The sequence below is a fragment of the Drosophila nasuta genome, chromosome X (genome assembly GCF_023558535.2).
Source record: "Drosophila nasuta strain 15112-1781.00 chromosome X, ASM2355853v1, whole genome shotgun sequence".
Lineage (NCBI taxonomy): Eukaryota > Metazoa > Arthropoda > Insecta > Diptera > Drosophilidae > Drosophila > Drosophila nasuta.
Window position 1 is genome coordinate 16,518,293 of NC_083459.1, and position 23,804 is coordinate 16,542,096.

The 23,804-nt window shown below is 44.9% G+C and overlaps 2 protein-coding genes across 2 annotated transcripts; both read right to left on the reverse strand.

Annotated features, from left to right (window-relative positions):
- Nucleotides 1–13: 13 nt before the first annotated feature.
- On the reverse strand, nucleotides 14–14,037 carry LOC132796883 (cubilin homolog). The gene is made up of 11 exons (XM_060808226.1): nucleotides 13,843–14,037; nucleotides 13,472–13,765; nucleotides 12,858–13,041; nucleotides 12,004–12,774; nucleotides 10,441–11,193; nucleotides 7,895–10,378; nucleotides 7,352–7,514; nucleotides 6,219–7,292; nucleotides 1,580–6,153; nucleotides 730–1,408; nucleotides 14–666 (listed from the first exon to the last, which is right to left on the reverse strand). Exons 1-11 carry the CDS (start codon nucleotides 13,923–13,925, stop codon nucleotides 413–415), a joined length of 11,313 nt encoding a protein of 3,770 aa, XP_060664209.1. The 5' UTR covers nucleotides 13,926–14,037; the 3' UTR covers nucleotides 14–412.
- Nucleotides 14,038–15,433: 1,396 nt separating this feature from the next.
- Nucleotides 15,434–21,953, reverse strand: LOC132796182 (lysophosphatidylcholine acyltransferase). Its single transcript, XM_060807256.1, has 9 exons — nucleotides 21,860–21,953; nucleotides 21,406–21,739; nucleotides 18,719–18,864; nucleotides 18,005–18,490; nucleotides 17,796–17,933; nucleotides 17,457–17,733; nucleotides 17,286–17,387; nucleotides 17,061–17,202; nucleotides 15,434–16,987 (listed from the first exon to the last, which is right to left on the reverse strand). Exons 2-9 carry the CDS (start codon nucleotides 21,685–21,687, stop codon nucleotides 16,875–16,877), a joined length of 1,686 nt encoding a protein of 561 aa, XP_060663239.1. The 5' UTR covers nucleotides 21,688–21,739; nucleotides 21,860–21,953; the 3' UTR covers nucleotides 15,434–16,874.
- Between the last annotated feature and the right edge of the window lie 1,851 nt (nucleotides 21,954–23,804).

A 23,804-nucleotide genomic window follows, 5' to 3' on the forward strand; every position in this document is an offset into this window, starting at 1 on the left:
TGAAGAAAAGAAAAGGATAAAGGACAAGAAGAAACGAGCCTTTCTTGATTTCTATTTTTACCATAATAATAATTACGTGAATGATACGAGTACTACTTCTCTTATTTAAACAAACAAAAACAATAACCTTATACCACAATTATTATTATAATGATAAACCCTTTTTTTTTGCGTCGTCGTTTACTGTATATTAGTAGTTAAATCGAAGAAACGAGAAAGTGGAATACGTGAATTGTGCGTTTTATTTGAAAAGTAATTTTAATTGATTGAAATTTGTTTGAGAGAAAATTCTATTATATTATTACATATAGTAATTATTTTATAGATAACTAATTTAAAATATATTCAATAAAATTACGAAAAAAAAAAATCAATGTTTTGTTTGTGTAACATCGTTCAAAGTGGAAATAAATCATTCGAGGAGATATTGTGGTATCTGGTAATCATCGAAGACACCCGTAAACCGGATCACCCAACCGAGGCCATTATTGTTGACCGACTTGTGGAACTGCACCGACAGCTGACTACGTTTACTCTTATAGACTTTGGGTTTATCGTCACCACAGTAGCGTGCCATCTCCTGCAACTGCTGATCGGGTCTTCCGGTGTCCTCCAGTATCTGCAGATAATCCGTGTTACAGGTGGACCTTGAGCCCAATTGAATGACTAAAAAAGATGGAGTTGAATTAGTCATGGAGCTGAGGTTAGTGAGAAGAGAATGATACTTACATTCGAAAAGGAGCATTACACGATTGTTGCTCGGCACACGCAGGTTCCAACGGCAATTGGAGTTGTTGCGCACACTCTGCGGATAGAAGGCGTTGCTGAAGACACCCGCCGTGTTGTAGATGTCACCACCACAACCAGGTCCCAGTTCTACTTTGTTAGCAATGTACGTCAAATCGATGGTGCTATAATAACTGCCCGTCTTAAAGTGCAGCCTCAGATCATTGGTCTGAGTGAACAGTCCGGAGCCCGTCTGGACATAGCTACACTGTTGCTGCAGCGATCGATTCGTCGCCTTATCGAACACCTCCAAGGACTCTTGAGAGCAATCCGTGGAGCCAAGCGTAATATCCGCATAGTACAAGCTCAGCACATAGCCAGTGGGTGCTGTGATAAACACATCGCAGTCGGCGGTGTCGGCGAACACAATGCGACCTTGCAATCCGCCATAGTTGTGGCTACAGCCAGCATTGGCCATCAGTTGCAAACGGAAGCCCGGTCGACTGTTTGCCCCATTGCTGTGGAATTTCACGTATATATTCTTCGTGTGCGGATAATAATCGTCGGGCATGCCAGAGCCACAATAAACATGCTCCGATGCATAGTCGAAGTAATCGCCTCTGGATTTCTTACCGTTGTAGATCATGTGACTGCCATAGCCTTGCTCCAGTTGCACTGCATTCTGTCAACGAAGAAGTAAATCCATCGAGTTCAATTGTTTTCTTCTCCAACTAATTATTTGGGTAAGTTGCTAATACTACTATGAATCTCAATTGTATGATCAATTTACAGATGCAAAGCTAGAAGTCTCTTGAAAACTCCCTTGTCAAACTCCCACAGACTTGGAACTTACCTCGCTGTCGTAGATCTTCAGATAGTCAAACGCACAAGTGCCATTGGCATCGGGTCCCTCTAGATCGAGGCTGAGGAAACGCAAATGCAGCATCACTTCACTCTCGATTTTCCACAGACAATATACATTATTGTCATAGTTGCCCTGCTCGTTGACCGGTGAACGTAATTCCAGCGGCTGCTTGCCATCGAATTTGATCAATTGACTGCCACAAGTCAGCGGCTTGGCGGTGACCACAAATTCAAAGCCCGTATCCGTAACACCGCCATCGGTAACGAAATTCATGAACAACGTATGCTGCGATGTTGTCAGTTTCGGTGGCAAATCCTGTCCACAGAATTTACCCAGATCCTCGGCAAAGGGTCCGGCACCATCGCGTATCACCAAATAGTCAGCGGTACAATTGTTGGTGGCCTCTACGTGAAAACTGCGAAACTCAGCGCTCAAATAGTAACCTGGCGGTGCCTTGAACACAAAACTACAGTCCAAATTATTTGCGTATTCTCCCACATATTTGTTAAACGTATAGGTGGAATTTTGCTCGCCCAGCATGATGTGCTCATCGCAATTGGGCATCACACGCACAACGAACTTGAAACCATTCGATGATTCCGATTGATCCGAATAGCTGTGAATCAAGGCACGATTCGTGTTTATGTGCAAGGTGGGCATCTCACCGCTCTGCATGCGACCACAGTAGCGAGCCAAGCGTTGCTTCTCATCCGGCACGGGGCTGGCAAAGATCTCGACCCCGTCAAAGGAGCATTGACGCGTTCCCGCCTCCATGTCCAGCTTCTCCAGCTTGATGGCGAATTTGCTGCCAGCTGGCGCCGTCAGATTCCAATAGCAATCGCTGTTGTGTGGCATCCGATCATCTTGATGCTGACGCGGTGACTCCACCACCTGAGTGCTGTTCACAATGCCACCGCACATCCGTGTGGCGTACTCCAACTGGAATCCCTGGCCGCTGAACGAACTGTCCGATGCCATGATCAAGTTGATCGATACCTGTGCCCGATACACATGACGCTGCTTGACGCCACACAGCACCGCCGTGTTCTTGACATCATTGTCATCAAGCGTTGTAATTGTCACATTGTCGAACATGCACATGTTAACCGGCGATCGTTCCAGATCGAATTTCACGAAATTGATGAGCACACCCGCTGCATTCGGATCCCTCTTCAGGAACGTGTAATTGCAATGCAAATTTGTTAAATAGCCCACTGGATAGCCGGGACTATTCAGCACACGTGGTGCATCATCGGCATAGAGGATGCCGCCACAATTGCGCTCGAAGCGTGCAAGGAAACCGTCGGCGGTTGTATCGCCATCGGAGCGGAAGATCAAACGCATGGCGGACGTTGTTGAATTGATGTATAGCGGCGGATCCCGACCGCATATCGTTTGCAGATCTTCCCACTCGGCGGTGTCGCCCATGGTGCTGTTCGAACGCAGCTGCTGGACACGCAAATAGTCCTTGGTGCAGCCGTTGCTGTTCTCAATGTAGAAGCGAGAGATGAACGTGAGACCCACATGGAAACCAGAGCCGGCCTCAATTTCCCAAATGCACTCGACATTGTTCTTGTATTGCTCGCTGAACTCGATCTGACGATATGGATAGCTGAGACGTCCCCCACAACCGCTGCCATACTTGACGCTGACATTGAATGTGGAAGTGGGAGTGGAATTGCTGCTGACTGCTGTGTCAACTGGCGCATGGTACTCCACGAAGAGACCACGCTCCACCACCTTGTTGACTTCGGTGACCTCCTGACAATAGCGACCCATCAACGGTGAATTCTGATCGGGACCATTGTAGACCAACAGATAGTGCACATCACAGGCACCAGTTAAATTCGCGCTCACCGACACCTCCAGCTGCACGTCCTCCGGCGACAGTGGATCCTCTGCATTGGCATCCGGACCCACAGCCCAGGCACAATGCGTATTGCCCGCTGCTGGCTGTGTGATGGTCATGTTGTCGCCCGGTTCGAGGGGCCAGACGCCGCCGCAATTCTCAATGCTGTAGTCGAGTGCCAGCGAACGCATTTCGTTGCGACGATTGCCATTGACAACGACCTCAACAGGGAAGGGCAGGAGAACGCTTTGATTGCTGGCGGCGGCACCGCTGCACAAGAAGGTCGGCAACAACGGTTTGGCGGAATCTGTGAGCAGCATTTTCAGAGGCGACAACATGTTGCACACATGACGGTTTTGCATCATCACCGAAGTGGTGTTGTAGTCCATTACGCGCAGTCGGATTGTGTTGTTGGGCGGCGGTGTAAGTTGTGTGCTGCAATAGATCGAATCGTTGAAGTTGCTAAAGCGCACTAAACGATGCTCGTAAACGTTCTTGATGCAACTGCTGTGGCCATAGGCTGTGAAACGCAACTTGAAGCCGCGATGCGTGTCAAAGGGCAGCAGGAAGGCATCGATGCTCATCGTATTATCCATAGAAATGACTTCGGCGGGCGGATCGCGTGTATAGCGACTAATGATCGCCTGCATGTTGAGATCCTGGGCAAAAACTAAACGACCGCGGTACGATGAGTGAGTGCTGCCAATGTCAAAGTCCAGTATCTCGACCCTGACGCGTCTGCCCTTCGGCACCTGGATGCGCCACAAGCAATGCGTGGGCACACGCACACCCAACGGATAGTTGGGTGTCTGCAGCACACCCAAGGAGGCATCAATTGTTTCGCCACAACGCGTGCCCACCGCCGCATAGCGCAGCTGGAAACTCTCCTGGACTCCCAGCTGTCCGGTGGGCACAATCAGATGCATCACCACCTTGTTGGTCTCGACGAGGAAGCGACGCGATTGTGTGCCACAGACTGTTAAGCGATCGCTAATGCGTTCCTCCTGATAGTTATCGCCAAACGGTTCTATCTCTTCGAGCAGCAAGTGGGTTCGACCCGTACAATTCTCTGGATCGCCGGGCAATTGCATAGCCTCAAAGTTGAGCGCTATAGTGCTACCCTTTTCCATTTCAATCGTATACACGCATTCCCTGGCCACTTGCGTTTGTTGTTGCAACGGGAACTGCTTGAGATTCGGAGAACTGATAATGCCGTTGGGTGTGTAGTAGCTGCCACCGCAGTCGGCTAGCTTAACTGTCGCTTTGAAACCGGTTCGTGGCTCCAAAATCGACGTATAGAATTTGACGCGCAAAACGCTGCCAGAGGAGTAGACGACGTTCGGCTTGCGATTGCCGCAGTAGCGTCCCAACTGTGGCATCAATTCGGTGGCACCATCGTTGAGCTGCACAAACTCCTGATCACAGCCCTCATCCACGTTGTCCGCTTCCGCGGTGCCGCTGTCGTTCTTTGGACTGCTGCTGGGCGTCAAATCGAACGCTTCGAACTCCAATGAAATGCGATGATGTGGCGGCGCCTGAATTTGCCACACACACTCCGAATACGGATTGGGCAGATTGGGATAGTTGGGTGAGGTTATCACATGACTTCTGAATTTGCCGGCACCTTCCTCGAGCACAATTTGACCGGAACAGGCGTGTCCCAATTCCTCGTACCGAATGGCGGCCTTCAAGCCCATAAACCGACCTTTGTGCAATTTGATATGCGCCCGATTCGAGGTCGTCTCGAGCACATCGGTGATGTTGTTCTCACAATACTTGCCACGTCCCAGGAACGGGGAATCCTCCTCGGCACCGTTGCGCAACACAAAGAAGTTAAGGCAACTATCCATCGTGCTGGATCGCAACTGCGACTCAAGGAACGTGATGCGCAACCGTTTGCCCTGACGAGCTCGAATTGTCCAGATGCATTCTTCTGAAAACATCGTACGGCTGCGAAGCATCTGCGTGACATTAAGGACACCCTGACGTGCAGTCAACTCGGTACCGCAAGCACTGCGCACCTGTGTGGCAAAGCCAGTTTTATTAACGCTGGCGTCGGTGACAAATTCGAGGCGCAAATACGGTTTTCCATGGAACCAGAGGCCGCTGGCATTTAAAGGTCGACAGAGCTTGGAGAGCTCCGACCATGTCTCCAGGTCATTGCTGCTGGACACAGTCAAGTAGTCCGTAAAGCATTCGTCGCTAAAGACTTCCAAATCGACGGTGGTCACCTGAACGGCCGCATGTGTGGCTGTATCCGATGGCACCAAATCCCAGGCACAATGCAAATTCGTGGCATAGCCATGCGGATAGCCGGGTGAATTGAAAGTGAGCATGCCATCCACATGGACCAACTGATGTCCGCACAGATGTGTCTGCAGCTCGGCACTGCGATTCGAGGCAACCGCTTCCTTGGATAGGCACTGCCAATCAAGTCGGAAGGGACCGTGTGTCGCCGTGATGTACATCACATTGGTGTGTGAGATCATTGGACGTGATGCCTCCACTTTGAGTTCGGCGCCAATGTCAGTGTAACCATCGTAGAAGTGCAAATGCTGCAGGTCGACATCCCGCAAGTGCTCCACGGCCATCACTATCACATACTCACTGTCGACGGTAATGCGCCAGCTGTATTTATCGGTGGTATCAAGTCTGCTGGGATAATGCGGCGACTCGATAGTGCCCGCAGTGCCGTTCAGTTCGTTGTGGTGGTCTAAGGGTATGAAATATATTAATAAGGGATTGGACCTAAACTAATTTCCCCCTCAGTCCACTTACCATAGTTGTACTTGGCCATAAATCCCTCACCCACCACATCATCGTTACTCTTGAACTTCATCCAAATGGCGCCCTTCGACTTGATGTTCGCCGGCAGCTGTGTGCCGCAATAGACGCCAATGAGTGGGCCACGCGATGATTCCTCACGTATCTCCAGATAATCGTTGTTGCAGCCATCGGATTGCTCCAGATCAAACGATTCAATGCTCAGCGACAACGAGTTGCCAGAGGATGCCGATATCATCCAATAGCATTCAATGTTCACCGGATAACTCGATGGATAATAGGGTGTGGTGAAGGCACCCGACAATCCTGAATAATCGCTGCCACACATCGTGTCCATGGTCATGTAATTCGCCTCGAATTCGGCGACCAGCAACAGCGGCACACTGATGGTCAACGCATTGCCATGCGAGATTAGCGCCGGCGGATGACTGCGACAGAAACGTTGGCGTGCCGTGCCCTTTGTTGTATCACCCTCATAGATCTGAATGCCGTGGGGCATGCAATCGCTTTCGGTGGCATAGGCGTCCGAGGCATCCGTATGCAGCTGAACATGCTGTGGGGTGAAGATGATGCGCTTGCTGGGATCGTTGGCGCGCAGCACCCAAACACAGGTCTCGTTGCGTGCCACCTGATGCGATAGTGTCAGTGTCTCGTAGCTTGTCTCATCGATCAGCAGACTTTGGCCGCAGGATTCACGATAGTGCAGCCGAAAACCATTGTGCTGTACCGAATCGTCCGTTACGAAACGCAGTAGGGCTCGATTGGTTGAGGACTCCTCGCGTTGCAAGTATTTTCCGGTGCAGAGGGAAAAGATCTGAGCTCCTTCGGTGTCATCCAGATCGCTGTCGCCCATAGAGTACGTATCGCTGGCTATCAAATCGAAAGCCGACAATTTGTCCCAATTGCAGTTCATACCCGTTTCCAAATCCATCGCCTCAATGGCAAATAAAATTCTATGATGTGGCGACACCTCCAAAGTCCATTCGCAATTGCTGTTCCGTGGATAGGGTCGAGGATAACCCGGTGACGAAATGACACCGGTTTTAGCTGTCAATCTGCCGCCACATTCTGTTCAACGATGGAAGCAATTCGAGATTTCACATAACACTTTATATCACAATACTTACTGCTGGGGAAAATGCGATACGTGGCCTCGAAGCCGCGTCCATTCGTCGAGCCGTCACTATTGAAGCTAACATGCAGCTTGTGTCCAGCGCTGGTGATGATCATTTTGTCGTTGCGACCACAGTGTCGCTCAGTGCGGAAGTTGTTTCTAAACGAATTGGAGATCTGTTCGAGGGAGGAGATCAAATAAGTAGGTAAGCTGTATAACATATGTTAAATAACAGAGCTGTTAAATTTAACATTGAAAACTCTCTTGGCCGAAGAGTTATCGTGACATTTTCTGAATTTGAAGAGGCGAAATTCGCTTTGGACAAATTGTCCGCTAAAGGGAATAAACCTCTTCATCAGGTTTTAAGTAAACAGTTATCTGTACGGTCATCCCAATTTTTGTTCGATCAACAGAGTTGATTTCCCAAAATACTGAGTCATGTGTCGCATAAAGGGAATACATTTAATAGAACTGTGCGCTATGGGAATTTTGACTATATATGCTAACTAAAGTTATAATAGCTATTGGGTAAAATTAATTGAGGCAGTCTACTAACCACAAGCGAATCCTTGGTGCAATTGACACTCTCCTCAATGTCCATACTGAGCACCGTGAGCTCAATAACCTGGCCCAGCGGTGCATGGATCAGCCAATAGCATTCCATATCATTGGGATACACCTTCGGATAGTTGAGCGATTTGAACGAGCCGTTCGTGGCACGCAGCTCATAAATACAGCCATCGATGCGATACTCCAGCCGGAAGTTAATGCGACTCGTGTTGTGCACAATGCTGAGCAGCTGACTGCTCACATTATGCGTCCCAATTGTGGTAATAGACGTAGTCACGTTAGTCTGACCATCGACGAGATAAACGCCACCCTCCTCATCATTCGGTTGACCTTCATGTCGGACATCGAAATGCGAAAACTCCACGAGAATGCGATTACCGCGCGGCGCACGAATTGTCCAGCGACAATCGATGGGTGTCGCCATATAGGACACGCCATAGTTAAGGCTCTCGATGACGCCCTGATGTGTATCCAGCTCGACCACACAGTTGACCGCGTACGTTAACCGAAAGCCACGAGCCGAATTACTTGAATCGGAATGGAAGATGACATTCGCCTGATTGCTATCCAATTGTAAATCCCTGTTACCCACCGGAGGCAAGGAACACAGCGTTTGGGATATGGGATTCCTCGGCACAATATTGGCATCGATTGCCTCAATACTCAGATAGTCGTAGGCACACGAGTTCAACTCCTCAATTTCCATATCTTCAATCGTGATAGTCAGCTGCGAACCCAAGTGCGACCTCAACTGCCACTCGCAGTGCAGCTCATGGGGATACTGAGCCGGATAGTTCGGAGATGTGATCACACCCGTATCGCTCTGAAGACGTCCGCCACAGCCGCTGGCCACGGTGCGCCAGCTAAGGCGAAAACCACGCGCCTGATTCACGTCATTCGTGTGGAAATGCAAATAGATCTGATTGGTGAAACTGGGAATGCGTCGCGGCATATTTGTGCCACAGAAGCGTCCAATCAGCGCCGATTGATTGTTCATGCCGTTGCGCACCTCCAGCCAATCGGCATGACAATTCGTCGAGTTCTCCAACTCGAATAGATCCAGCTGGAGCTCCATTTGCCGCCCGGCGCCCGTCACCACCTGCCAGACGCAGTCCAGGCCACTGCTATAGTTGAGCGGATATAATGGCGAGGTGAGCATGCCCGCTGCACTATGGATGCGACCGCCGCAATCGGAGCGATCGACAAAGCGATACGACAACTCAAAGCCATCCCCAGTGTCCGAGAAGTCCGTGTGCATCGTGACCGTTAGGGAGCGCGAATGACTCACAATATCCTCGGGCAATTGAGTGCCACAGACGCGCAACAGTTGCGATCGTTCCGCATCCGGTTGGCCGGCAATCAAGCCATCATAGATACTCACATAATCGAAACTACAATCGCCGTCCTCCAGATTGAAGCTGTGCCAATGCAATAAAATTGCCTTGCCGGGCGGTGCCATAATGATCCATTCGCAGCGCAAATCGTTGCGATAGTGGCCAGCAGAATCTGTCGGTGAACGTATGTGATCCGATTCCTTCGTGTGCACACCACCGCACTGATAACTCGATATGGGCATAGTATGGTATTCGAACTGATAGAAATGCGCCCCACTGCCGTAGGCGGTGACTTCCGAATGAATGATCAGCATATTCGTTCGACTCACATACAACAGGGGAGCCGGCAAAAATCTACAAAACGGACCACGTATAACCTTATTGAGGCCATCGTTAAATGTAAGCGCATCGCCATCCGCACAGCCCCGCGGCTCTACCGTCTGTATCTCTCCATATTCCTCCTCCGAGCTGTCCGATGTGTCGGTCTCAAAATCCAAACGCTTCAGCGTAATAATCGTATTAGGGGGTGTGACGATTCTGAACGTACACGAATGCGCCTTCCGAGTGCCGTTGGGATAACCCGGTGAGCTAATTGTGCCATTTGGTGCGTCAAAGGTTCGCGAACATTCCATGCGATAGTCGATCTGGAATTGATCGTCAGCGCGCACAGCAATATATTTAATACGGAGGCGACTGTACATCGAATTGAAACTGGGCGGCATTTGCACCGGACTGCCGCAATGTTTGACCGAGAGCCAGCCATCGCTGTTGCCACCACTGTTGTTCGTCTCGGGCAGCTCGTAGAACTCCATGCAGGAATCATCAGCCAGGCTGAATTGCTCAAAGTCCACGGCAATCGATTCGCCGGCAGCCGAGCGTATCTCATAGTCACAGGTAATACCGCCAGAGCCATCTTCAATGTCCGGTGCTTTGATTGTGCCACGAGTGCTGGTGTAGATGCCTCCACAGCCGGGCAATTGATCCTCGAGCGAGTAATGGAGCTGGAAGCCCAAATCGCTGCCCGTCTCATCCGAATGGAAGCGTATGAAGACATCGTGCGTGGGCAGCGTCAATGGCGCCGGTTGTTGGCTGCTGCAGAACTTGAACAGCTCCACATCGGAAAGAGCATCGCTTATCTGTGTCAAATGTGAGTCTTGTATTTGCAGTTGAACCCATTTGATAACTCAGCTTAACTCACCTGCACATAGTCAAAGTCACAGGTGGCATGTTGCTCCAGTTGCAGGCTAAAGAATGTTAACTTAATGCGCTTCGCGCGCGGCGCCACCAAATGCCATTGGCAATCGCGATTCTTGGGATATTGGCCCGGCGAACCCGGCGAGGCAAGTGTACCATGTGTCTCGATATCGATGCGACCACCGCATTGCGGTGTAATCGATTCCCAGCTAAGATCGAAACCCTCGTGTGCCGTCGAATTGTCCGAACGGAACCACAAGTACAGCTGATGGCTCGAGGAGATGATGTTGCCGCCATGCGGTATATGATTGCCACAATAGCGTCCAATGATTTGTGCCGCAGCCGAGCGTCCATCGTTGATCTGCAGCCAGTCAAAGCGACACTCCGCGGAATCCTCCAAATTGAAGCTATTAAATGTCACATTCAGCACCAACGTCTCATTGGTCCGTATCACCCAAGCACACTGTGCATTATGCTGATAGCTGCTGCCACTGGGCGGATAACGCAGTCGTCCCGTTTGACCCACCAGCATGCCATTGCAGCTGCTGAAGCGCTGATCGCACAGTCGACCACGATAGCCGGGCTGACACTGGCAGACGAAGCCATCGCCCGCGGGCGTTTGACTGCAGCGTCCGTTGTTCTGGCAGGGATTCGAGGTGCACGGATTGGGCAGCGGCTCGCATCGGGGAGCGCGGTAGCCACGCGGACACAAGCACGTATAGTTGTTGGGGCCACGGTCGAGGCAGACGCCACCGTTCTGCAAAGAGCAGGGATTGCAAACAAGAGTTAAGATTGAATTTTACATATGGTACATATATAATGCAAATATTTACAAAAATCTTAATAATTTAACCATAAAAGAAGAAATTAAGAAATTTAGTAAGAAATACATCTTTAGAAAATATCTTATCCTTATGACTAGTAGACAACAATTTAGTAGTAAGAAGACTGAAAAGATCTCCCCGATTATTGTTTAAACAGACAGATTGTAAATAAAATAAGAGAGAAACAAAAATATGGTAGAAGTAACCTTAAAAGCGATACATTTTCATTCACTTTACTATTCGTTAAATCCTTTTAAACTCTCTAGCATAGATCAGGTTTAATTTGTGATTAAAATATATTCTAACATTAACTACTCCTTATTTTAATGCATGATTATCAATAGCAGCCTCCTAGCTCATACCGTTTGACTTTTAACTTACATCATTGGGATCTTAATGATTCCCAAGTGATTCTAGCTTCAGCATAAAAAGCTTAGCTGAAAGCTGGTGTTAATGTTTTGTATTACAAATCTTTCAATCATTTTGAATTGTGATGAAGATGTATTCGATCATTAAGAAACTCCTCCTTATTGAATGGTCATGAGCCTTTTGCATTTTTAGAGCGTTGATAATTTGTATCCCTTAACTTATTGGTTACTGGAAACCTTATGATTCCCAAGTAGACTTAATGGACACTTAACTCGAATAATCAATTTGTTTTTCTAATAATAATGTGAACTTATGTAAGTCTTGTAATTGAAATAGAAACTATCCAAGTTAATACTGATAAATGGTGAACTTACCAAGCATGGCATATCGTTGCAGTTGTTGTTGGTGCCACGAACGCAGCCATTCTCGCCATAGCCACTGCCCACCATGCCCTGGGGACAACTGCAGACAATCGTATTAGATATCTCCGAGCAGATGGCCGCCGGATGACACAACGAAGCACGCTGCGTGCAGCTGGTCAAGCCAAAAGCATTGGGCGATTGTCCGGAGGCGTCGCCATTAATCGGTTGGCTGTTGCTGCGCACACAGTTGCGTCCATCGCCCGTCCAGCCAATGGGACAGTTGGCGCAATGACTGGAGCCGTAGGTATTGATGCACTCCACCCGCGGACTGAGACTGCAGCCGCCGTTGTTCGTCTCGCACTCGTCAATGTCCCGACAACTGACACCGTTGCCAGTCAGGCCGGGGGCGCAGGGGGCACAGGTGAAGCTGCCCACCAGATTGATGCACTTGGTGGAGCAGGGTGTGTGTGCGCTGGCACTGCATTCGTCCACATCCTCGCTGCAGCTGGGCGACAGCGCATTGCTCTTCCAGCCGGGCTCGCAAATGCAGCGATAGCCAACCGCATCGCTGCTGGGCACACAACTACCGTGACCACACAGCTCCCAGGCACTGGATGAGGCGCAGTCCCCCTTGCGCTGGGTGCAGTGCATCCCATGCCAGCCGGGCGGGCACAGGCAGCTGAAGGTGCCAAATTGATTCACACACTGACCGCCATTCTGGCAGCCCAAATCGGTGCCTTCAAACAGGGCACATTCGTTCACATCCCGCTCGCACTTCTGGCCCTACAAAGCACATAAAGAGAGACAGACAAATTGCAGCTGAGCTTTGAAACGCCCCTCAATACGCCCCGCGGCGCTATGCTTACTTCGAAGGCGGCACGACACTGGCATCGAAATCCATCCAAGGTATCGTAACAGGTGCCACCGTTCTCACAGGGATTGCTCTTGCAACTGTGTTGATCCAGTCTCGTCTTCAGCCGTTGCGCCTTGTTTTCCACTATACGCAGACGCACCTGCAGACGACGCAAGAGCAAGCGACTGGCCTGGGTTCTAGAGCAGAGGGGCACAACAAGTTTAGTCAAATTGTTTCTCAGGAAGAACCATAATGAAGGAATATATCCCATAGAAATGAAATTCCCAATGCCTCCAAACTGCATTACTTCTTCATTAATTAAACGAGATTCAGATAATTACATTTCTTTTAAGAAGCTTCTATTAACCAAGCTAATGCTGCAAATCTATTCTATATATAATTTATGAATTTAAATATTATAAAAATTAGTATAATACACTTAAAAATTGTCATTGAACGTAAAGCATACAAATTACATTGTTCTTTTTTCGTTTAAGTTCAATTCAAAACTAAATTCTCCTCAAATTCAAAATTTTTTCGTTTCTGCAACTACATTATTGAATCATACATTTATTTAAATCTTAAATTCCGTCTTTTCTTTTTCGTTTTTAGTGCGCTTCGACTTACCTGTTTAACTGCACTCCCAGCATGGCATTCAGCCCATTTGAGCCGAGTGACTGAGCCTTGAACTCGTTCAGCTGATCGGAAAGTTCACGCAAATCCACAATCTCATCGCTAGTCCATTCATCTTTCGAGGAGCCACCTGGTCGCTTTTTGCGTTCACTCATCGGCATGAGCAGATCGAGGACATCGTATTCCTCATTGATGATCAGACGCGAGGTGCCGCTCAATCGAAAGCTGATGTTTCGATTGGCGCCCGATTCAAATATCAAATTGCCATCCTTGCTAACGATTTTGGGACTGTGCCGGCGAATAGAAGAGGCGAGATGTAAGCGAACCAAGCGAACCAATTAAAAAAACAACACTGCTGCACTTACGAATTAACAAAACAATGCACGACAGAGTAGAGGAAACTCAGCAGTAGCAACTGCAGGAGCAGCTGCTGAACGCGTCCTTTCATGCTTTACACTTCTTGCATAACACACACAGCATACACTTTGCACAAGAAAAAAATAATAATAATATCTAAATAATTCGGTATCCGCTGATCATACACGTTCACTTCGCGACGATTGAAACTCGACTCTGACATGGCCCAGCATCGTTGTCGGCGATGTCAACTGCGGGGCGTTTCTGCGCCAGCAACAATACGAACTCTTCAAGTAAACGCCCCCCGAAGCAGCCCAGGCTTATCGATGCAACGACAAACAAAATTAGATTATAGAGTGTTTAGATGTTGTTTGCCACTAAAAACTAGTATTGCTAATGGGTCAAAGCATAAAGTAATCCGATCGAACTGATTTCGACTTATATCCAGGGACGTATTCATACCGAGAAGCTGAACAGATCCATAAAAACTATTCCTCCATTCAGTTGCATTCAGTTGCCACATTGCTATAAAGTTGCCACATAATAAAGTACCATAACAACACATATTAGGGATAACTCATTCAGGTCAAACCTGTTGTGTATTTATTAACTAGCCATTCTTCTATTTCAACGAAGTTGTTCGTTAAGTGCATCAACAAATTCCTAAAAATGCTTACTTTTAAATAAATAAGATAAAATAAAAAAAAGTTTGTTGTTTGTCTTTAAAAAGTTTTGTATTCTCTGGACATCCATGACCATCGAGCAACAGGTAAAACGATGGTGATGACACAGCCTAAAAGTATGCTACATAAATGTTTTAACTGCACTTGTTTTAATATATGAAAAACAGAAAATTTATCCTTTCTTGGCCATATCCTTACGCATATTGGCAGGACTTGTTGCATTCGATTTGTGGGCCCAAAATCTATCGATCGGCATCAAAAAAATGTGGGGTCATCTAAGAATCCAACACTTGTAAAATTTCGTCATCAGGGCGGTGAGAAAATCGACAAAAACCCAAAATTCGAAATATCTCTGAAACTAAAAGGACAATTCGAATGTCCTTTGGCCAGTTAATAGCGCTATTAAAAATAAACTGTTCGATACTAATTTCATCCTGATCCTGCCAAGGACTCCAGAGATATAGTTAATTTTCTATATACGAAAAAATCCTTTTTTCTCAGCAATTTGAAGGACTGTCAAGGATATTCTTACGTATTCGGAATCTTTACATCAATATCTATCGATCTGGAAAAGGACATCCAAATCGTCCTTAAAATGCCAAAGTTACGGCGGAATATATGAATTCAGGGTAATTTTTACATGGTACCCCCTTTGAGAAATTTTCGATGAATTTTCTATTTTTTTCCTAAAAATCCTTGAATGCCAATCGATAGCATTGGCATGGGAGAGCACATAAATAAAGGTCCTTTCAAGATCCATGCAGATCCTGCCGAGTTATAGCCAAAATTCGGATAATTCAAATCGATACAGCCCCAAAGTATGCAACAAAAAGTTATTCACAGCACATTTCCCTTATCCTAATTAAAGAGTGAAACAAACAATTTTATATATATAGATGTACATATCTTTGTATTTTCTTTAAGCTTAGTTCAAATGTAAATATAAAACTATTGGAGTTGCGTAATCTATTAAGAGGCAAATTCCATTTTCATACACGTAAATATTTACAATATAGTAATTCATTTTATAGTACTCAACTAAAAGAAAGTAAAATATATATCAACTTGATTGCGTACAAATCAAGAGTACTTAATGTAAATATAAATATCAATTTGCTTGCATATGATTAACACAACAAATAAAGAATTGACAGACATTGAGTCAAATTATAATAGAAAATAGCATAAAAGCGGCGTATTGAAATTTTAGATAGTTTACAAAATATATTCTGCTAAATAAAAAATAAAGTATCTATGCAAGTGTGTGTGTGTCGGGTGTAATAGTGTGTGCAAAGTTGTGTGTGTGTGATATTGATATAGCTGCTACTGATGCCAACTAATTCTGTATCTATGCATAAGTCTATGGATTGCTTAAGTACAGCTAAAGTTTGCAAGTTTTATTTCTTTAAAGTCGGGATTTACCATGGGGTGCTTATAGTTGCCCGAAAGTCTATGATTTTTTTTTTGGTGTCTTGGTGTTACAAGTTACAAATGCACAAGAAGTATTTAGAAGTACCTATACATAATTTGATGGCAATTGGAAATACCATAAACAGGCGGCTGTAGCGTAAGTGGAGGGAGGCATTGATTCTATTTTTGGCATTCACCTCGGTTTCTATTCACTGGCTGTGTGTGTGGACAAGAGTATGTAGTATGTGCAGTGTGTATAGCATTGAGGGGAATACAATAGGGTTTGGAATACAAGTCTGTTCAGTGTTTTGGCTTGGTTTGGTTTAGTTCTGCTAAAGATACATCGCGATAGATAGTTAGGATACATGAATGTATATGCTTAAACATTGAATCACAATAATGAAATGACTTGTGTTAAAATATTAAAGTACAAATACACATACGGGTTAATTAAATGAATGTGCAGACAGGTCAAATGTGTGTTTATATCATTCAATTGAGCATTTTGCATTCAGCATTCAGCACTTACATTGTATTTCGACCTGTCTTAAGCTTAACAAATCTAATTACAGTTGGCAACGAACACGTACACAATAAATAAATTAAATATTATTACAAAATATATATAGGTAAATATGTATGTATATAGTTTACAATTGAACTTTCTGCTTATCTTGAATTTTTGACTTTTGCTTACGTTCCGCAACGTACTACGTTAAACTCGCTCTCTCTCTCTCTCTCTCTCTCTCTCTCTCTCTCGCTATTTCGCTCTTTCTCTCTCTCTCTCTTTATCTCTCTCTGTCTCTCTCTATATAACTCACTGATGTTGTCGCCATTCTGCTGGTAATAGTTTTTCTGCCTATGGCACAGCCAACTAAATAACTATAGAACCAGCTAATAAGTATTTCTTTTGCAGCCTCCAAAATGCATTTCTCATCTGTATTCGCTCAGTTGGCTGTCGCCTTGACAGAATTGTTGCTCTTCGGTCTTCGTATATGCTCCGACTTGTGATAGAGAAACTTGTAGCTTGTCTGCTTTTCCGTATACTGCGCAAATGTATCTGGAACACGATAATCAACGAAAGACACATTAATGAGAGCTGCTCAAAATCAAATGCAAATTCGATGGCTTACCAAATGAGATGTGGCCCACGTTGGCAGTGTCCAACGCATAGTAGAGCGTCTGTGCCTTTTGCTCATTCAGCTTACCGCCAGCATGCCGCAGCAATCGTATAAAATTCTCACGCTCAATTTGCTGACTGTTCGGACTGTATAACTATATAAAGTGCAAATAAAACAAAATATATATATATAAAGTGGTGTCGTAATACAAAAATAAATTGCAATTAGCAAACTCACATTGACCAACGCTCGCAAAAATGTAATAATATCGCAGTTCTTCAATTTGCAAAACAGGGAGCAGAGCAGAAAACTCTTTAAACTCACAGTGCCCTTTGCACGCTATAAAAAAATAATTGTTATTTTTAATTGGAAATTGGAAAACGAATTTAACTGCAGCCTGTTACTTACGTGATCCAATAACGCAAACAGCTTGTGGAGTTGTGGATTCTTGAGATCGATTTGCAGCAATTCTGCAAATGTGAGTATGTCCAGTTTTTCTGTGTTGTCCAATGACAGGAAGCTCTCGCACAATTCCGTGTCACGCTTGCTATCCAACAGGCCAAGCGAATCCAGAGTATGCTCAATTTCCACAATATCGCCAGGAAAGGGAATTTTCATTTCACGGGCGCGACTCATAACGATAACATCCTCAAACGAATAGTCCGATGTGGGAACTTCCAAAGCTCTACAAAGTCAATTGGTAAATGAGCATTCGCATTAAGTGTAATCGATCAATCAAACACTCACTTGGCCATCACTTCGCGCACATTGTGGGCATAGAGATTAGCGTCTGCCACTTCGGCGGGCGAGGGCGTGTAAACAGGTAAATATTCAATTTCGCAACGATTATAGAACTGTGTCATTGTCAACCAAAGTAGACGCAACCTGAACCAGAAAAAGAAAGCAAGAGTTAATTGCATTGTTAACTCAAGGTTCAGGGTTATTTGAAAACTTACACTCCTGGTCCATCCCAGGTCCAGGTGAAGGTGTCGTATTTGTTGGGATAGCGCAACAAAACGGGTTGCACTGGCACACCGGGGTAAAAAGCGCCCGGTTTGAATTTAATCAATGCCGTGCGATTGGTGCAAGTGCCCTCGGCAAAGATAACAACCTGTGGCCAATCCTCTTCGGAGCGTGTGCGATCAACAATTTGCCGTATGGTATTCTGCCTCGAATTGGGATCCTCACGCTGCACATAGATGGGCTGGGCATAGTTGATGATGCGTCCCAGCAACGGAATATCTGCCGTCTCCCGCTTCGCAACAATCGATGGCGGATGACCGGCCACAACGAGTATGGAATCAACGTACGAGGAGTGAGGTGCCACAACCAAAACGGGTGCCTCCTTGGCGCTAGCTGGAGTGCCTTTGAAACTGATGTAGTGAAAGGAGCCAGATGTGTAAACCATGCGCATCGCACGCGCCGTCAAGTATTGCACATTCCTGTCAGTTACAAAAAAGAATTCATTAACTATTGTATTTATTTAAAATTGTTCTTTCTAAGTCTTTATATGAGAAACCCTGCCTTATTGCACAATGAAATGAGAAACCCTGCCTTATTGCATGGTCAAATGTAAAGAAAGTACGCAGCGTAGAAATTATAGCCTCGTAGCTCTTTTCCTTTGAGCTGTGTGTTGAAAGAAGTCTTTATATTGGACTGAAGGAACTTACCTACGCCAGCCGGTGAGTGGCCTTGCCTGCAATTCCTCCAGGGACATGCCATAGAGGCCAATGCAAGCGAACATCCAGGCCGAGAGCAATGAGAGCACACATCCCACCACGCGTATGGGCAGAAGAAGCACAGTCAGCACGTAGATCTGCAAACAAAATTTTCGTATATATTATATTTGTGTCGTCCCAGACGTAGTATTATATATGGGGTCTATATGTACGCGTGTAGTATAAATGTCGCTTTCCGCCTTGTTTCTTATCGGCCGTTGAGTCAAGAGGGAAGCGCATAATATTGATATTGATAACACGTCAATCGTTTTCTGAACTTTGAAATTCCAAATCCACAATTGAATTGTATTATTTCGAAATGAAAATAAACAAACAATAGAAGACGCCTCTAGTCGTAGTAACTATGCCATCCAACTAAAGAATTCAACGGTAAAAATTTATTCAATCAATTGCTGTTTACCGAGGTCACTAATTTGACCTTGAAATTCTAGATATGCGTAGACGTAATATACGAATAATTTGGAAACAACAAAACAAGTTCTAGGAATTCATTTGGAATCGGCATAAGTTAAGCACAAATTCTTCATTTAATTTCATTCAAGATGATTCATTTTCATACCTAATTCATGATATATTAATTATTATTGTGACTAATGGAGTACCTAAAATAAAGAATAAGAAATTCTTTCCCCAACAACATAAACAACTATTTTAAGAGTTTAAATTTCCTGAATCATTAAGAATTATAAAGTGATGAATTCATTAAATTTAAATATACTAAAAATCGTAAAACCTTAAAAAAAAAGAGATTTTAAGATAATTACAAAACTCAAGAAATCTTCAGACAGTTTACTAAATACAAATATTTAGCTATTTCAAAATGTTTGTGAAATGTGGTAGAAATCTTCATAAATATTGCAAATATTTCAAAATCTGCAAGGCAAACGAAACACACGAATTAACGTAAAAGCTTTTGTTTCCGCTGTATATGTATGTGCATACATTATGTATTTGTATTTGCTTTTGCTCTTGCATTTGCCTTTGTGTTTGTATTTGCGTTTGTATTTGCATCTTTATTTGCAATTGTTGTTGTATACAAATGAGCATGCCATTGAATGACAAAGAGTTGCGTATGCTTGTGTATGTGTGTGTGTTGCGTACGTATCCATGTGTGTGTGTGTGTTTGTGCTGCCTCCTCGACCTTGATTCAGTGATTGAAGGCAAATGAAGCGAGTTAAAACTAGTTTCAAGTATTTAGCCTCAGAGATTTGGCTGATTGCATATTGTTGAAAAGGCGCAATCTCTGACTCACCTCAAAACACAAAACGCAAATCGCAATCAATCGAGTGTACTAGGTCATCACAAATACTTGGAAGTGAATTGTGGAACTGGACTCACTTCACTTTTCAATTGTATTACTTTTTAATGGCCACTGATAATCGGCGAATTTACACTGTGTGCATTTACTTTCTCTCTCTTTTTGTCTGACACTTTCACTCTCCCTCTCAAATGGGCGGCGATCTTTTGCAAAATTTGCGAATGCTGATTAATTACTGTGCAAGGGTCATGCCACAAATAAATTATTCAACCGTAGCTAGATCTAAATTTAGATTAATTTCATCTAGTGGACAATATTTGTGCCCCCTCTCCCCCCAAAACCTTAAATAATACAATGTGGTTCACATGGTCGATTTAACTGCTGTTTGTGTGTGTTTGTTGTTTCGGTTCCGCTCAGCTGCCAAATGGCGTGCCACTGTATAAGTGTGTGTGTGTGTATGTGTCTGTTTGTCTGTATGAATATCTATCGCCTATCGATAATAGAGCAACGTGTGCTGTGTGCGCGTGGGAGGAAGGGGGATGGACAGTGTCACATTATGCTGGCAATTATAGTGGAGAGTGAGTGGAACGTGTGTAAAACGTTTTGCACGATTATAATCATAGTAAGTGCTGATAGATGACAGAGGAGGAGGAATGTACAGGAGAAGCTTAATGGGCGCAACACTTAAGAGCGCCTGCATGCTGTACTTTGGAATGGGAACACACCACATAGCACAGGTTTTGCTAACACACACACACATACACATACATACAAAAGTGGGGAAGTAAAAGCAACTACAACTATAACTACATGGCAACAAAAGCGCCAAAGAACCGGCAACGAAAGAAAGCAAGAGCAACAACAACAATAAGACAACAAGAAAATCATACGATTCTCGCTGCTTTGCTTCTTTTTGGTTTTTGTTTTGTGGAGACGTTTTCGCTGACGTCGTTAACAGAGCGACGTTGGCAGCGGCAGCGGCGACGCAGATAAAAGCATAAGAGAGGCAAGTAAATCAAAGAAAGAATGTGTAACACGCAAAGAGTTATCGACATCGTCTCACACACACATACACACATAGACAGATGTTTGTATATGTATGTGCTGCACTTGAAATCTCTGTGCGTGTGGGTCACACACACATTGATAAGAACAAAAACAAAGCTATTCACACGAGCGAACCGTTTAGCAACCCCGCCCCCCTGTTCACACGTCTACCGTTTTGTGGGTATATTGCTCATTGCTTCCCACACTATGATACAGCTGTGTTTGAACTGTTTTTGCATGAATGAAAGAACAGTGAACGTGAAACGATGAGGCATTGGGAGGAGGGAGGTAAACGAGGGATAGAAGTACTCACCTTGGCCACATCAATGTGACTGTCGATTTGTATGCGATGCACAAATGGATTGATATAACTGTATCCCTTGGATGCCCAACTATCCTCCTCAGAGTCCCGTTTTCCCAGGCTGTTGTTGCTGTTGATGGCAATGCTGTTGTTGGCATCGCCGACGGTGGTCAACACGCTGGTGGCATTGTTGTCGTTGTTGGTCTCATTGTCGTTGTTGAGGCCATCACCAACATCGTTCGATGCCCTGGCATCGTGTGGCGAACGACGTCGTTTAATTGAAGACGTTGTCATTTCACACACACGGAGAACACACTCCACTCACTGACACAATTCACTTCTGTTTCTATTTAACAGTTTGCACTAATTATTTATTTGCTTTTGCTTTTTCACTTTTTTTCTGTGTGCTTAGTTAGGCGTGTGGCGCAAAAATTAAAAAAAAATATGAAAAACAACAAGTACTCACGCCCGCTCTTCCGTTTCTTTTTTGCGTTGCCAGCGAATTGCGCGAGTGCTGGTTAACAACTCAAATAGTGCTGTGTAAAACTATATTATTATCGATAACGCATACCGCGCCGATACTACGATTACACGAGGAAAAATTTCCTAACGATGTTGCCACTTAAACAGTACGACAGCTCCAAATATATTCAGCTATCTGGTAACATTAACAGTAGGCGGCGCGCATTTGAATGCAGAGCACGAAGCACACTTTTTGTTTGTATATGCAAATAAGTATGTCAAAGCTGGAGTTTGTTGAAATTTTTAAATACATTTGGTGTGTGTACAAGTGTAAAGTGCATGTGTCGAATGCACATAAATATTATGTTGTGTGGCATACGATACTGTCTAGTCACATGTTTGTCAGCCACAGCCACAGGCAGTAGCAGAAGCGGTAGCAGCAGTTCATGGCCCACTAAAACCCCGACGACTAGGTCGGCTTGACGCACATGTGCTTAAAACGTGCTGTCCAAATTTTTAAATGCGCCTTCTAATGTTGCCAAGGCGAGCTGTTGTATACACACACATTCATACATATACATACTTATTATGCTGAGCTCAAATACTTGCTTTGCACATGGCTATTTTTCTTTTCATTATTTTTGTTTTTGCTTTTGGTATGGCTGTCTGCTGCTTGAAAATACAAAAAAAAAAAGCAAAATGTAAACTAACCAGTTTGACGCTATCGCATGACAAACGAGTTTTTATTATCGCGCTATTTGCAGAATACTCTTCATCGGCACCTACTACATCTGATTGGTGGGCGGGTCGAGAGGCGTGCGCGCAGCTGTTGACGTCGACGTCGCCGCATAGCAGAACTGTTACTGTTATACGCGACGCGTGCATTTGACCTTGCCGAAGTTTAAAGGCTGATGCAATCGCGGAGTTGGCTTCACACCAAAGAGGGACGAGCTGTTATACCCCACATATGTATGCATGTGTGTGTGTGTGTGTGTGTGTGTGTATGTTTAAAGTGAAATTAGCTCAATGGCCGGCAAAAGCGACGAATTCGCAATGCGAAATGATGAGTAATTGATGGGAATGCTCGTTAAGCGATATCTGTAATCAGTCTGACTGCTGGCCACGCCCCTTTTGTCCGCTTTTATTAGCGGTCAGCCATCGGAAAACGTATTCAAGGCTGCTCAACAAACAATTTGGCGAATAAGCATACATACATATACATAATATATTTTTAATAAAAAAAAAGCTGGTACATAAAAATTCTGTGAATTTTTTATAGTTTTAGCATTTTTTGGCTGCTCTTTATTTTTATCGTTAGTCCGTTTTTGGTTTTTTCTCGTTTTTATTATTTTGCTCTAATGATTTGTGGCTTGTGCGACAGTTTTTAACAACAATTTTTTTGTTGGTGCCGAACGTGGGCGACGCAGCAGCCAGTGAGCGTCACGTGAAATTATTTAAGTTGCCAAAAATGTGAAAATTGTATAATTAATGGCTTTTGTTTCGTGAGCGAAGGTCTTTGTGATTTGATTTTCTTTTTTTTTATTTTTTATTATATTTTGGCTAATGCGCCAAACAGGCGTATACGCAACATTCGCAGCAAAATTTCCATTAGCTGCCGCATTGCATTGACCCCTGGACTGTCTCTGCTCTGCTCTACCCTCTCTCCTTCTCTCACTGTCTTCGGTCTGCTCACATTCGCGTTCGACGTCATCATCATTGACGTCACAGCAGGCTTTGCGCGTGGCCCCCACACAGCAGTAAAAGCAGCAGCAGCAGAAGAACTTTGTAATAAGAGAGCGCGCATACACGACAATAACAAAATCAATTATTCTGTATGTATACTTGGCTCACTCGCACACACACATACTTTCGTATACTATGCAAAAGCTGACGGACGATGAGCAAGCGCAAAAGCAACGCGACCAACATCTACACATACATACATGCAC